The sequence below is a fragment of the Nyctereutes procyonoides genome, unplaced genomic scaffold, assembly GCF_905146905.1.
Source record: "Nyctereutes procyonoides isolate TBG_1078 unplaced genomic scaffold, NYPRO_anot_genome, whole genome shotgun sequence".
Taxonomy (NCBI): Eukaryota; Metazoa; Chordata; class Mammalia; order Carnivora; family Canidae; genus Nyctereutes; species Nyctereutes procyonoides.
In genome coordinates this window covers 15,720,797-15,735,804 of record NW_026575155.1, presented here as the reverse complement: position 1 = coordinate 15,735,804, position 15,008 = coordinate 15,720,797, and the positions used below count along the sequence as shown (strand labels likewise).

Genomic DNA, 15,008 nt, shown 5'->3' with positions numbered 1-15,008 from the left:
GGGACAGCGGGGACGGGCCCTCTCCGGGGGGACAGTGGGGACGGGCCCTCTCTGGGTGGACAGTGGGGACGGGCCCTCTCCGGGGGGACAGTGGGGACGGGCCCTCCCGGGGGGAGAGTGGGGACGGGCCCTCTCCGGGGGGACAGTGGGGACGGGCCCTCTCCGGGGGGGACAGTGGGGACGGGCCCTCTCCGGGGGGACAGTGGGGATGGACCCTCTCTGGGTGGACAGCGGGGACGGGCCCTCTCCGGGGGGGACAGTGGGGACGGGCCCTCTCCGGGGGGGACAGTGGGGACGGGCCCTCTCCGGGGGGGACAGTGGGGACGGGCCCTCTCCGGGGGGGACAGCGGGGACGGGCCCTCTCCGGGGGGGACAGCGGGGAGCGGGGACGGGCCCTCTCCGGGGGGGGACAGCGGGGACGGGCCCTCTCCGGGGGGGACAGCGAGGACGGGCCCTCTCCGGGGGGGACAGCGGAGGACGGGCCCTCTCCGGGGGGACAGTGGGGACGGGCCCTCTCCGGGGGGGACAGCGAGGACGGGCCCTCTCCGGGGGGACAGCGAGGACGGGCCCTCTCCGGGGGGCACAGCGAGGACGGGCCCTCTCCGGGGGGACAGCGAGGACGGGCCCTCTCCGGGGGGACAGTGAGGACGGGCCCTCTCCGGGGGGGACAGCGAGGATGCCTCCCCCCGCCGCCGCATCCTTCCGCAGCGAGGGACTTCCGCGCGCCCCGGGCCCGCCCCCGCCCCCCGCCGCCGCCGCCCGCCGCCCGCCGCCCGGTCCCTGCGCAGCCCGGTCTGGGGCCTCCTGCCCTGGGCCCCCGCGCACCCGCCCGGCTCTCCGGACTCCAGCGCCGCGGGCAGCGCGCGAGCCCAGGGGTCCGCCCGCACCGCCCGCACCGCCCGCTCCCGCTCCCGCTCCCGCTCCCCGCGCACGCGCACAGGGCGCCCCGCCCGGGTCGCAGCCTTCTCCCCGCCGCCCCCCGCGCGCCGGCTTCCGGGGGAGGAGATCGCGGACGGGGCGGGGGGGCGGGTGGCGGCCGCACGCAGCGCGGGCTCCGGGGCCGAGGGGGCGTGGCCTCGCCCGCGCCAAGCCCCGCCCGCGCGCCGGCAACGCCTCTCCCGATTGGGCAGCGCCGCCAGGCCGTCGGGGCGGGGCGAGCGTCGTCGCGTCCGGGTGACGTCTCCCGCGGGCGTCGGGCAGGGTCGGCGGCGTCGGCAGCGGCGGCGGCGGCGGCGGGTGGGAAATGGCGGAGTACTTGGCCTCCATTTTTGGCACCGAGAAAGACAAGTGAGTGGGAGCCGCCGGCGGGGCTCCGGGGCGGGGGCGGGCGGGGCGCGGGCGGCGGCGGGAGGCCCGGGCGGGCGGGGGGGAGGGGCGCGGCGGCCCTTCCGGCCTCGGGAGCCGCGCGCCGCCGCCTCGTGGGCGCCCGGGCGGGCTTCCGCTGGGCGGCGCGGCCTCTCCCGCCGGGGGTGCTCGGCGGCCCGGCCCGTCTGGGGGCGCCCCGGGCCCGCGTCCCGCCGCCGAGCCTTCGCGGGTCGCGCCGAAGTTGTGCCCGGAACCGGCCCCCGCCCCCCCTTGGGCTCCGAACGCCGCGGCGGGCCGGCGGCCTTGGACAGCCCGGGGCCGGGGGCCGTGTCCGCCCCGCGAGCCTCGGCCTGGACGCGGCGGGTCGGGAGGAGCCGTGAGCTCGGCCCGCAGCTTTGAACGCGCTCGGACCTGTGATTCCAGCATCGAGAGAAACGCGGGGTCCCTCCTCGCCGTCCCCCCCACCTCTTTTTTTTTTTTAAGGTTGCATGCCTTGCCTACCCGGTCGTTGGGCTAAAAGCAAAAAGCAAAAAAAAAAAAAAAAAAAAAATTGGATTTTGGTCTTGGAGGTTTTAATTCCCGGTGCGCTGGCGGAAGTTTGGACTCCAGGGAAAATGTCTTCATTTAGGAGCATAACTCTTATTTGGGAACCTGCTAAAGACTGGACTAAGCTGCGGCTCGGTCTGCATTTTGGAGAAGTAGTTAACGGTGTTGGGATTCTTCTGGGCTCCACCTTGATGAGGGCTCTTGATGATCCAGCCCTCGGTTTGTTAAAATGTTGTAAAACCACTTTTTGCTTTTCTTTCTTTTTTTTTTTAATATTTTATTTATTCATTCATGAGAAAAAGAGAGAGACAGAGGCAGAGACACAGGCAGAGGGAGAAGCAGGCTCCATGCAGGGAGCCCGATGTGGGACTCGATCCCGGGACTCCAGGATCACGCCCTGGGCCGAAGGCAGTCTCTAAACCACTGGGCCACCCAGGCTGCCCTAAAAACCACTTTTTCAAACACGGGTTTTTTTAATTCTATCTTACAGATTTTATTTTATTTTAAAAAGATTTTATTTATTCATGAGAGAGAGGGAGAGACACAGGCAGAGGGAGAAGCAGGCCCCATGCAGGGAGCCCGATGCGGGACTCGATCCCGGGTCTCCAGGATCACACCCTGGGCTGAAGGCAAATGCTCAACCGCTGAGCCACCCGGTCGCCGTTTAAAGATTCTATTTTTAATCTCTACACCCAGCGTGGGGCTCTCAAACTCAGAAACCTGAAATCCAGAGCCACGCACTGCTCCGCCGACTGAGCCAGCCAGGGGCCCCTGAAACGCTTTAAATTCTTTGTCTTCCAGGATGCAGTCTGTCCTGTAAAACATCTTGTGTTTGGAAGAGGGGGTTATATATTTTAGTGACAAAACCATGTGACATGATCATTAGTCGTGGTCACTCCAGAAACACTATTGAGTCCATCTCTGATGACTTAAAGATGAATGAAATTTGGGTCTTGATCTCCAGGAATGGGAGGGGCGGTTGTATGTCGGGAAAGGGAAATTAAAGTTAGATGCACCGATGTGATGCTTTTTAAGCGCTGTGGACAGGGCTCAGAGGAGGAAGCTACCTGTAAGCATCACCCTGAATGAATGGGCCAGCTCTGCTGGAAAGAGCCTTCTCGGAGTGTAGAATGATTAGGAAGATGCGTCAGTAACTTCCTCCCTGAGCTTGTAATAGTGTGGGCCATGACTTGTAGTCCATAAAGTTTTTTTCCTTATTCTTGTAAAAAGCTACATCAGATGGTGCTTTCGCTGTACTCTGCAGAACTTTTAGAGGTTTATTCCAATTAACCTTTTTTTATATTCCTGATGTAAGTAACCACATTTTAGCCTACTAAAGCCGTATTGTAAAAGGCACGACTTTAATTCAGGAAACTTGATTATTTAATATGTTACTTGTCTCATTTTGGGGAGATTTGTGGGGTTTTAGTTTCCAGGACACAGTATCAACGCCTAAGAAACAAAGATGATGATTCTTGCTAACGTTTTTTCCCCCCCAAGCTAGAAGTAAAATGTAGGTGTGTGCCGATTAAAAAGATTTATGTAGCCCTACATTTGAACTTATGGTCATTTTCTAAATTCAAGCAAGGTTGGTCCTCTAATATCTTCTCTGTAATGGTCACTTTTTTTTAAATCTCTTTTATTTCAGTGGTTTAATAAGTGGATTGCTAAAAGTTTATTAGTAGGAAAGCTTTGACTGATATACTAAATTCTAGTCAAGTGCTATGAAATTAAAGCCATTTCTGAAAGTACAGAAACAAAGATTGTTTTAATTATATAGAATAGTTGGGTGTTGTTCAGGCGGGGGTTTTGCCCATTCTGAGGTATTTTTAAAATAAGCTCTTAATTTTCAGGTGATTTTCTGAAGATGTAAATTATGTATTCAAATTATACGTGAAGTAAGACTTAAGAATAAGTTTGCAAATACGTAATTTTCCTCCCCTGGTAAATTCAGACTTTTCCATGCTTATTGATACCTGATAAATTGGTGGCTAATTGATCTTTGCAGACCATCAAATTTTAAGACCCTTTGATTCTAACTCTGGATTGGCTGTCTGAACGTAGAGCCCTTGCTAAAAAAATTGAACCTACAGAGTGACCCTCCCAAGTCTGCAAGTCTAGCTTTGAGTGGTGCTCATCCAGTAAGATTTCATGACCCATCACAGGTCTGAGCCATCTGACGTTGCTGTCACGGTGATGGCTGGATTGCTAGTGTTGATTTGATCCTGGATCATCCAGGTATTTGAACGGTCCTAAGGGAGAGCTTAGTGATACAGACAGGAGGTGGCCTTGTGTAGGAACAAGCAGATGAGTTCCCCTGATAGCCTGTGTTCAGTGTATTGAAACCAGGAGACTGCCGTACTTCAGACCTGTGTTTGGAAATTTCCTGTTGGTCTGGCGTCATGAATGAGAGAACATGGACTTTGTTTTAGTGAGAGATTGCATTTAATGAGCGCTAAGTATGAAGTGTACACATGGCATGTGATTCTTGGAACAAAGCCAGCTTGGCATTTTCCTCATTTTACAGATGGCTCCTGGGACCAGGAGAGGTGGGGTGACTTGCCCAAGCCCAGGTAGCTAGTAGCAGAGTCAGAATCTCAACCCTCCCTGTGCTGTGTTGGTGTCCTCAAGAGAGAATTTCATCATGGAACGCTAGAGAATAGAGATGTTTTGAATTAAATTTAGTTTTAAGCTTAAATATTCCATTAAGAAGAAACAGCAGAGCAGAGCAAGTAGTTGAGAGTGGAGTGGCTTTGGATGGGGGGTGTCTGGGGTGGAATTAGAGCACTCTTCATTGAAGGACTAACGTGTTTGTCAGAGGCAGATTGAGGGGTGGGTCACCCGGAAATGCTGCTAGGAAGGGGAAGGTACCTGCTACCCAAGAAAACTGTATGCCTGTGTTTTCTCAAAGCAAAAGAAAAGTAGTTCAGAAGCATATGTGATGTTGACGTATTTACATCTGTTTGATGCCTTCCCAGCAAAATAATCAGCTCTTATTTTCCCTTACAGAGTCAACTGTTCATTTTATTTCAAAATTGGAGCATGTCGTCATGGAGACAGATGCTCTCGGTTGCACAATAAACCGACCTTTAGCCAGGTTTGTTTTTTTTTTTCTTTCTTTTTTCTGTATTCATGCAAATTATCAAAACTTCATGTACTTTACAGAGGCAGTTAATGATTTTCCATGTATTACATAGGACATTTTTTTCTCTAGTAGTTTTAGTCTCCATTGTGTTTGTATGTTCTGTTTAAATGAGAATGAGACCAGTGAACCACCCCCAGGAGGAGGTCTGCAAGACAGGTCCTTCCTCCACCGTTAGAGAAGCTTTTTACAAAGAAGTGATTAATGTTTGCTTGTTGGCTGTGACTGGTCTTTGCCGCCTTGCCACCCCTTCTGCCCCTCTCATAGACGTGGGTCCAGTGGGGGCAGCCTCACCAGTGTGGACTTAGCCTTATTTTCCTGGCACCGATTGAAGCCAAGTGGGCTTTCTGCATTTTGCTCTCTCCAGGCAGCAGAGACGGACAGAGCCACCCACAGGGGTGCTTGTGCCATTCTCAGCACATGCTCAGGGGTTCCCCCCAGTAGTCCTGGGTGTGCCCCCTCTTGCAGATGCCCAGGTGAGGGGTTAGCCATGACATCATGTCATAGAAACATTAAAAATGAAACTTAACATTTGAAGATGGGCTTTTACCTTCAGTTATTTGTAGCCGGTCTATTTGGTTGGTTGAGAGGTGCCTGTTAGCTTGGGCTTAGGTCGTCCATTGTGAGTTTAGATCAATCAGAAATTGTAGATTTTTTGGTTGGCTTTGTTTGTTAACTGAAGAACAGGTGGGATTTGCATCCAACAGGTGATCACTGAGGAGTTAGGGAAAAAGCACCTGTAATAGGAACAGGAAACTTCTGCCCATGTTTATCTGGATATTTAGACTTTGAAAAATTCTAGTCTTTCCAGACTGAGGGCTTAAGTTCCTTCCCACTGGTGGTGACATCTGAGTGGGCATCCTCTGAATCATTGGGTAGCTATTGTGTGTAGCCCCTGGAAGCTGCCAGACCCTGCCTCTGAGCTCACATCATCCTGTTCACGTGTTCTTAAACTTCTGCCAGAACAGATGTTTACATTTTACTATAAGTATTTAGGAAAATCAGCCAGTTGCTGTAGGAAAGAGACATTTATATTTTCTAATTTAAGCCCAAAGAAAACCCCACAATGTAATATGTTTTTAGAAGAGGGGTGATGGCTTCCTCTCCCCCATTATTCTACTGACACAGCATGGTTAGTATAACAAGAACCTATCTTTAATTTAGGAGAATATGTCTCTTTTTTGAATCTCAGAATATTGTAGATCTTGCTGTAAACCTTACTGCAATTTTTTTTTAAGTGGCTTGATTTCTGAACTAAATCTCCCCAGCTAAGCCGGTGATTGTAGATTGGGCAAAACATCTTACGTGTCCATTGAGATTTTTGATTCTGTGGGCCAGGTGTTGGGCTGAGAGAGAAATGATCCTGGTAGGAAAGTTTTCTTTAAGCTATCCAGAGCCATTTGGTTTATTTTCTGTGTGAATCACTGATACCTCAGAATGTTAATGTGAAGTTAATCTGAGTACTTTGGATCAAGAAGGGGCAGCGATTCCATTAACGTTGGGGTCAGTTCTATGTGTTCACCTGAGCATCTCATTGTTACGGGCTTGGTTGGTTTCAGGCAATCCTGACCCCAATTGTAATGGAATTGCAATGCCCCCTCTGGGTATAGTTTTCCTTCACTAACCAACCACTGCCAGATGACCCGAGCAAGACCTAAAATGAATTCCTTGTTGAATATTTGGGCTCTGTATAGCTTTCTATCAGAGTTGTTACGCTTACTGGTGATTCCCATTGAAAACTGAGTCAAGTCAGCTTTGGGAAACAGCCGAGGCCAAGATAAGTTGACCCGGACAGTACTTGGTGGCTGGGGGAAGATGCAAGGCTCTGCAGGAAGGGTTGTGTGTGTGTGTGTGTGTGTGTGAGAGAGACCATCATGTACATGGTCATGGCCTGGCGGTTGATGTTCCTCCCGTGTGGGTTTCCCCATAGCAGACCTTTGGGGTGTGCCCACACAACTTCTTCCTTTAAATGTAGCTAGAAACAGAACTGCAGGTTTTGTAAAGCCACTCACAAAACTGCTGTGGACCTGTGTTGTTGAGACGAAACATTTATTTTTCTGAATCATGCAGTATATTGGTTCAGCTTGTAAAACTCAGTGTGGGTTTCTTTTTAAGCTTCTTGCAGTGATGTGGACGTTAAGATTCATGTAATATATTAGCCTACTAACTTAAACATGGTTTGTTTTTTCAGACAACTTGATTTTAAGAAGAACGGTACAATGTAAGGTTTCAAGTCTTCCTGATCCAGTTTAAAGCACAAGGGCTAAAAGGATTTTTTTCCCTTAAAAGAAGGATCGGAAAAGAACAGATGTTTAAGCTATTGTATTATGTAAACAGAGGTCCCCACCAAGCAAACAAATGTGGGATAGGTGTCCATGACAGTCAGGACACCCATTTGGTGCGCCTGTTTCCTGTGAGACCAGACAGCTTGATGGACTGCATACAGTTGACTTACGCATTTGGTTTTCCAAAAAAAAAAAAAAAAAAATCCTTTTGTGTGGGGAATATGATTAGCATGTGAATTTTTCAACATCTTAGTGTCTGCTAGCTTGGAGTATAAGAAAACCGTTAGTTTGCTATCATTTATCTTGCATTAAAACGCTGGAATAATGTGGGACTACTGAAAAGAATGGCTACAGTTTCTTCCTGGTTGCTGGCTGACTTGACCTAAGTCACTGCTCACACTCTGTTTTCATAATATGATGGTTTGGGTGTGCTCTTCAGAGGACAAGTGTCTGACTTGTGGGAAACAGACAAGCAAGCGTTGAGCCATTTGCAAACAAGTTGTCTCTTTGCAATTGTCTAATACATGCACAGCAGCCAGTAGAATTCCCCTTTTTATTTTTTTTTCCCCGCAGACCATCTTGATTCAAAACATCTATCGTAATCCCCAAAACAGTGCACAGACGGCTGACGGCTCACACTGTAAGTCCCACAGTTGGAGAAATTTTTTTAAAACAATGGTGTTAAAGAGCCCACTCTTAATTGAGACAAATACTGTTGGCTTCTGAGCTGCTGACGTAGAGCTGTTGCAAACAGGACAAGGTGCTGGAAGGCCTTGGTACCTACGGCAAGAACCTGATACTTGGCCACATTCAGGAGGCTGTCTGAGGCAAGGGCGCTGGGGAGGCCTCTTCCCTGGGTTGACGTTTGTTAACAAGAGGGAGGGGGTCTGTCCATGTGACACTTGACAGTTCCCAGCCAAACACTGGTCTTTCCAGTGCCTGAACCCCTGGCCTTTATTAAGTTCTTTCTGTAAAGGTAAAAATCTTAGGAATGTTTAGGAATCAATAAGGTAAGTTGCCCAATAAGTGTGGGTTTTATTTCACCATTACAATTTTTCCTCTAGGAAGCGGAGATTTCATGATATGTAATTATTGTATTTCTCTGCTCCCATGGTTTTTGTCATCAGTTTATGCAGGCACTTTCTCAGCTCATGAAGTTTTCTGTAATAGCAAAGACCATTTGGGTAGTAACCTGCCAAGTTGCTTGCACTCGTAACTGGGTTGGAACTTGGAAATGGGGAATCTTTGCGTCCCGTGAACAGAAATACAATAGCAGCATATCATGGGATCTCTGTGACGTTGCAGTGTTAGGGTGCTCCAAGACAGCCACCAACTAAGAGAAAAACCTCTCTGCTTCGAAAGAAAATAACTTGCTCTTTTTTCAGCACTGAGTCTTGACTGAAGTGATCGCCACAGGAAACCGGTTAAGTGTTTAAATTTAATTTTCCATAATATAAAGTTGTTGCGTTTTGTATTTCAGACCATTGCCCTCTTGAACATTTACCGTAACCCTCAAAACTCTTCCCAGTCTGCTGACGGTTTGCGCTGTAAGTTCATACAAGTTCCTTCCCTGGTTCCCTGGGCTTGCGTGTCAGAGCTCAGTGTCAGCTCCACCTGGTCTGCCGCTGTAGTGTCAAGGACGGCCTTTCACTAGAGGTGTCGAGAGCTTGTGTCCCACTGACCCCATGGAAACCTCTGAGATTTGAACTCCTGCCCACTTTTTAAGAAACAAAAACTGACCAGAAAGGATACCCTCCCTGTACGATAGCTTGGAGCTGCTGCTCTTGCTACCTTGACCGTCATCCCAGGGGAGAATATACTTGGAGTTAAATGTGCAGCTGTGTTCTTCCCCTCTTAAGAGCAACAGTATCCGAAAATTTCTCTCATGTTAAAAAACAGTATTCTGAAATTATTTTTGAGGTTTTATGTCTTATCAGACTTTTTCTTGAACTCCATTCTGGAGCTCATGCTTTTATTGTAAGAGCAGTTGTTCTGAGAGTGTTTCCCAATGAGGATCTTCCGAGTTGCACGGACTCCTGAGTTTTCCTCAACGCCAGCCCTATGCCGACTCAGTCTTTAACCAAAGTCCTTTACGTAGCTTTCTGCAACTTGGAGAAGCTAGCTTACTACGTGTGGAAAAGAAAAGGTGTACTTGGTGGGGAGATGGAGCTAGTCTGGGCATTTAGTAGACACTGCTCGTTTCTCCCTATGTTGAGAAATAGTAAATTTAAGTTACAAACGTTGTGTTTCCTCAGGGGTAGTTTTTCAAGAACAGGATCCATATTAGTATCCCTGGAAGTTTCGAAAAGCTAAAATTTAGATTTTATGGCTCTTGAGCCGTGGAATGAATTCAGTCATCTGGATACATTGAAAGGATCATCCTGGACTCCTGCTAAAATCAAGGGGTCCAAACCAAACAGCTTCTCATTTTCTAGTTTGTTTTGAAGCTGCAAAACGTAATAGAAAATGCTGTCCACAGGTGCCCCTGAATAGCCACAGACCTAAGTCCCACACATCCTTGGCCCACGGCTCCTCAGCTCACAGGGCAGTCTACACCGCCCGCCCGGGCCACCCTCCCCACCCTCTTTGTGCGGCTGTGTGAGTGCACAGTGCACGTGTCTGTGTGGGGGAGGGCTGGGAAGGTTTTCCTGCCAACACACCGTGTTTCTCCATGCTGTGCTGACCTGATAGCAGATCATTTGTTTCCCTGAATCTGATGGCAACAGGATTTACGGGTAGCCCTTGTTTTAAAATACTTGGTTTTGCTTTGTTTTTTAAAGAAACAAAATCAATAGGTGGAGGGAAGTACTTACATATGGACTTATTAAATAATTTTCGTAACAGCCCTGCCCTGGGGTAAAACGAATGAGAGGTTGATGATTGAGTAATGACAATTAATCATTCTTTGCCCTGATCGTTTACTTGGGGACTGCGGATGCTTCGTTGACAAAACAATGTTGGATTAGTTTTCTTCGTGTCTTTACCTGCGATTCACAGTGCTCTTGTTGTGCGTATGCTACATAATAAAAGTTGAGCTGTTACCAAATATTCCGATTATGGGCTCCAGATTCTACAAATTAAATGAAGTTCTGATTGTTCAATTTAGGTAGAAAATCCATTTAAGCTGATGAACCTGCAACAGAGCCTTCGAGTAAATTTCAGCCAGCCGAGTTCATCAGTTTCCTAAATTTACAACTTTTTAACATGCCCTTTCGTGTATGGAAGTATGAATCCCAGTTGAAGAAAGTTTCTGTGAGAAAACTGGGTATCTTCAGGTGGTATTATGTAAGATCCATGGAGTCACGTAGATGACTTTGCAGTTGACCAGTGTCTTAATCACTTATCTCTGTCCTGCCCTAGTTATATGGTTGACTGGAGATTTTTAACCAGAGTCTAGAGGATAAAATATAACCACTATTGAGCATTTTCAAATTGAACTTCCCAGAAGTCACTAAGGTACAATGCTGTTCTCCAGGGAGAGAATTAGAAATACCATGACTACAACAGTCTTTGAACCACCACCAGAGCCTGACTCAACAGGGCCAGCACTTTGAGCATGCAAATGTCTTTTCTCCTCATTTTTTTCTGATGTGAGAAGGGAATGTAAAGATTACAATCTGCCCTTTGGAATGGGCATCTCTTCATCTCTTCTCCCGACTACTTCTTCTTAAGAACTTGATTTGCCCGGGGAAGGAGGTCATGTCCACGATAGCTTTTAAATTGTACCGGGCTGTCAAGAGGAGTAGTTGTTGCCTAATGCAGTCAAGAGGTTTTGGGTTCTAAAGCAAGCTGGATTCCCCTGGAAATTCAAAAATAACTAAGATGGCAGGAATCACCCCTCCTTCCCCCTCCCATGCATTAGAAAGTGAATGTCAGTCATTCTCAGAATCAAAAGATAAAGTTTTCCAGGGAAACTGCCCCAGGCAGCATGGTGGATACATCCGCGTGCCTCTGCCCCAGTGCCCTCACCGCCTGATGAGGCTGCCGGTCCAGGGTGTGGTCGGGGAGGGGACAACTGAACATTAAGCTGGCCCAGCCTTGAAGCCACTCGGCCTTTGTAGGCTCCGTGATTGGGCTGTATGGGACACTGGTTCATTGACATGCCAGCTTTGTGATTTCTCAGGTTTAGGTTAAGAGAATTGTAGAAATTGAACAGTAAAATTTGGTAGAATGATAATAAGGGTAGAATGTAAATTTGGAAAATCTGCCCACACAGTGGACATGATTGATTACACTTAGTGCATGTGCATTATGAAGAATAAACTTGATGGGAATAGTTATGGAATATAAAATAAGAATGCTTCCTTAAGCAAAGCATTGTAACTTTCCCTTTATTCAGAGGCATTCGAACTACTGTAATTGAACTTGGTAATTTTCCTACTGAGTCTTTATCGTCATTTGGGTTTTAATCGCATCAGAAAGAATTTTATAATAGCATTGTGTGGCTGCTAATCTGTAAGAAATTAGTCAGGAACATTAGCTCTTAATCACGTACCCTGATTTCAGCTTTTATTTTAGCCTGTTAAAGAGGAAAAAATCAGTGTGATTCCTTGGCCTCTATTTTAAATCCTAAAAGGAAGAAAATTATCATTTAAAAATTTCTTGAGGGTAAACTTTTTCCTTAACACTTTCTGAAAACGTGGCCCTTTGATGCTGATTAAAACTTGCTGTGATTTTAATAGCCAGAACTGAGACTGTCATAGGGGGCATTTAAAAACTTCACCACACTTTAAAATTTTTAACAATTGGCTGTCACGCAGTATCTTCAGTGCTCCAGTAGAATGCAGCTCTGTTGTGTTTCCTCTCTAGACAATCTAATGTGTGTTACTGTAGCAGTTTGAGTTAAAAGCAGCGTTGTCTTTAAGGCTCCGTCTCTAACCAGCAAGGTTTCTGTTGTTCATAGGTGCCGTGAGTGACGTCGAGATGCAGGAGCACTATGATGAGTTCTTTGAGGTGAGATACTATTTGACAGTGACCAGCCTGTTCGCCTTCTGTATCCATTTGCAAGGAGTTAAAATATGTTCCTGTTCATAGATATGCTTAAATGGGAGTTATGTGCAGGTGGTACTTTAAGTATCTCTTGAGCCTTAAATTACTGTGTCCCGTTCCCCCCCCCCCCCACAGGAGGTTTTTACAGAAATGGAGGAGAAGTATGGGGAAGTCGAGGAGATGAATGTCTGTGATAACCTCGGAGACCACCTAGTTGGGAACGTGTACGTCAAGGTAGGAACAGACTGACAGGTGGGAGTTCTGTCTCTTGACTGATGCAGACTAAAGAGCAAAGACCGCCTACTTTTGGATGTTAGAACTTCAAAGTTCTGAACGCTCGCTGCTAGTCATGGATGTTAATGCACTCGGTCCTTGGCTGGCCAGAGCCTGGGCATGACAGCAGCCGTGGGTGCCGGAGGGATGGATGGGACACCGCAGTCACCCCACTTCAGTGTTGGGGTTTTCATCGCTGTTGCTGACGGGCTGTCTAGATGCAGGAGAAGTTGGTTTATATGTGTGGTTTCTTGTTCCCTTTTTTTTTTTTTTTTAAGCTCCCATGGCCTACACAAATCATTGCATTTGCTCTTTTAACTGATCGAAAGCCCAGGCTGTGTGTGTCTGATCTCAGACCATCACAGAATTATGTGATCCGATTGCAGATAAAGATAGTCTGTCTTTAAATTTGCTGTGCAGCAGCATCCCACTATATTTTTGCCCCCGTGAACGTGTCACGTGTATTTGGATAGGAGGTCTTTCTGGGTGAGTGTGGGCAGCAGGCATCTCTGCTTCATTTTTTCAGTTTCGCCGAGAGGAAGACGCGGAAAAGGCCGTGATTGACTTGAACAACCGCTGGTTTAATGGGCAGCCAATCCATGCTGAGCTCTCCCCGGTGACTGACTTCCGAGAGGCATGCTGCCGCCAGTACGAGATGGGGTAGGTGACGGCACAGGTGCGGGGCCCGCGGGGGGGCTGGCGGGGGACTAGCAGGCAGCGCGCGGCATGGTGGCCTCTGCTTCCCCGCAGGGAGTGCACGCGGGGCGGTTTCTGCAACTTCATGCACCTGAAGCCCATTTCCAGGGAGCTGCGGCGGGAGCTGTACGGGCGCCGGCGCAAGAAGTGAGTACTTCCCACAGCCTTCTCTTGCCTCCTGGTGCTCTCTGTTCTGGAAGGTACTTTCTCAAGTAAAGCGTGCCCTGAGTGTAAAAGTCACTGTTTGGGACATAGTATGTATTTTCAGGTATGAAATGTACTCTTTTTTTTTTTTTTTTTTTTAAAGATTTTATTTATTTATTCATAGAGACAGAGAGAGAGGGAGAAGCAGGCATCATACAGAGAGCCTGATGTGGGACTCGATCCAGGGTCCCCAGGATCACGCCCCGGGCTGCAGGCGGCGCTAAACCGCTGCGCCACCAGGGCTGCCCTGAAATGTACTCTTAAAAGAATATCCCACATTGTCCTGCAAGCCCTTGGGACCTGCGTGAGGGGGAGGCGGTCAGAGTGGGTTCGTGAGCACAGGGTTTATCCCTCAGCATGACTTCATGTGCTGCGTGTTTCCTCTGGGGGCTCCCAGTTGGTGTCCATTTGCTTTGGGGGCAGGGAGCGTGGGCGGAATCGGGCAGGGTCCCATGTGTGGTCCCGGTGGTGCAGGGCAGCCTGCGGTGCCACAGAACAGAGAGTGAGCCCGGAAGTCAGGAGAGGCACCTTATCCCGCCTGGCTGAGTTCTGACCCCAGGGCTTCTCACCCCCTCCTGGGAAACAGGTCCCAGGAGATGTAGGGCTTGTTGGTGATTGTTTCATTGTCAACAGAAAGCACGGGAGAAGACAAGCCCTGCCCTCCGCGCCCCAGAGCCCAGCGGGGGAGGGGCTGGGGCCTGATACCAGCTTCGGGGGGTGTCAAACAGCCCCTGACCCTTGGAGCTGGCATCCCGGAAGCACGGGCCATGGAGGGTCACCTGCCTCATGATCCTGACAAGCTCCCCTTCTGCCCTGACTTCTGGGTGCACGTACAGCATGGGCGTGCAGTTTCGTGGGAGCGATTTCCTTTATTGGTGCCATCCACTCGGCGGGATACTGTATTCGGAAGCGTTAATCATTGTGAGATACCGTTGGATGCTTTGCTTCGGATGACACAGTTTTGTTTCTTTTCTTTGGTTGCAGGCATAGATCGAGGTCCCGGTCTCGGGAGCGTCGCTCTCGGTCTAGAGACCGTGGTCGTGGCGGCGGCGGCGGTGGCGGCGGCGGCGGTGGGGGACGGGAGCGTGACAGGAGGCGGTCGAGAGACCGCGAAAGATCTGGGCGATTCTGAGCCATGCCGTTTTTACCGTATGTCTGCTAGACAGTGTTGTAGTTGATTGACCAAACCAGTTCATAACGGGAATTTTTTTTAAAAAACAACAAAAAAAAACAAAGATGGGTTTCTGAATAAAATTTGTAGTGATACAGTATCCTTGGTGTAACTTATTTCTTGTGGAAAGTCACTCGCTCCCTCTCCCTTGCTTGGCAGCCACGCACGTCTCCATCCTGGAGGTGAGGATTAATACCTGTCAGTGACTGGGGTATAAACGAAGCCATGGTTTCAGACTCAGGCTGAGACAGACACCCCCACCTGTTAACCAGTTACCTCCATGTTCACTGGTGACCCAGCATTTCTCCGCTGAGGCTCCCAGAGAGCCGGGGGGGTGGGGGTTGGGGTCACAGGAATGACTGCTAGCTCGGTAGGTACTTGCGGCAGGGACACCTCC

At 49.1% G+C, this 15,008-nt stretch overlaps 1 protein-coding gene across 2 annotated transcripts; it reads left to right on the top strand.

Annotated features, from left to right (window-relative positions):
- The first annotated feature begins 1,179 nt into the window (after window positions 1-1,179).
- U2AF1 (U2 small nuclear RNA auxiliary factor 1) lies at window positions 1,180-14,711 on the top strand. Of its 2 annotated transcripts, none has more exons than XM_055313547.1 (8): window positions 1,180-1,287; window positions 4,861-4,948; window positions 8,759-8,825; window positions 12,182-12,231; window positions 12,403-12,501; window positions 13,067-13,200; window positions 13,291-13,383; window positions 14,425-14,711. In XM_055313547.1, exons 1-8 carry the CDS (start codon window positions 1,244-1,246, stop codon window positions 14,570-14,572), a joined length of 723 nt encoding a protein of 240 aa, XP_055169522.1. In that variant the 5' UTR covers window positions 1,180-1,243; the 3' UTR covers window positions 14,573-14,711. The 2 variants fall into 2 exon arrangements, with proteins under 2 accessions (XP_055169522.1, XP_055169521.1); XM_055313546.1 differs by lacking the exon at window positions 8,759-8,825 and adding an exon at window positions 7,852-7,918 and having other exon boundaries at window positions 1,183-1,287.
- The last annotated feature ends 297 nt before the right edge of the window (window positions 14,712-15,008 follow it).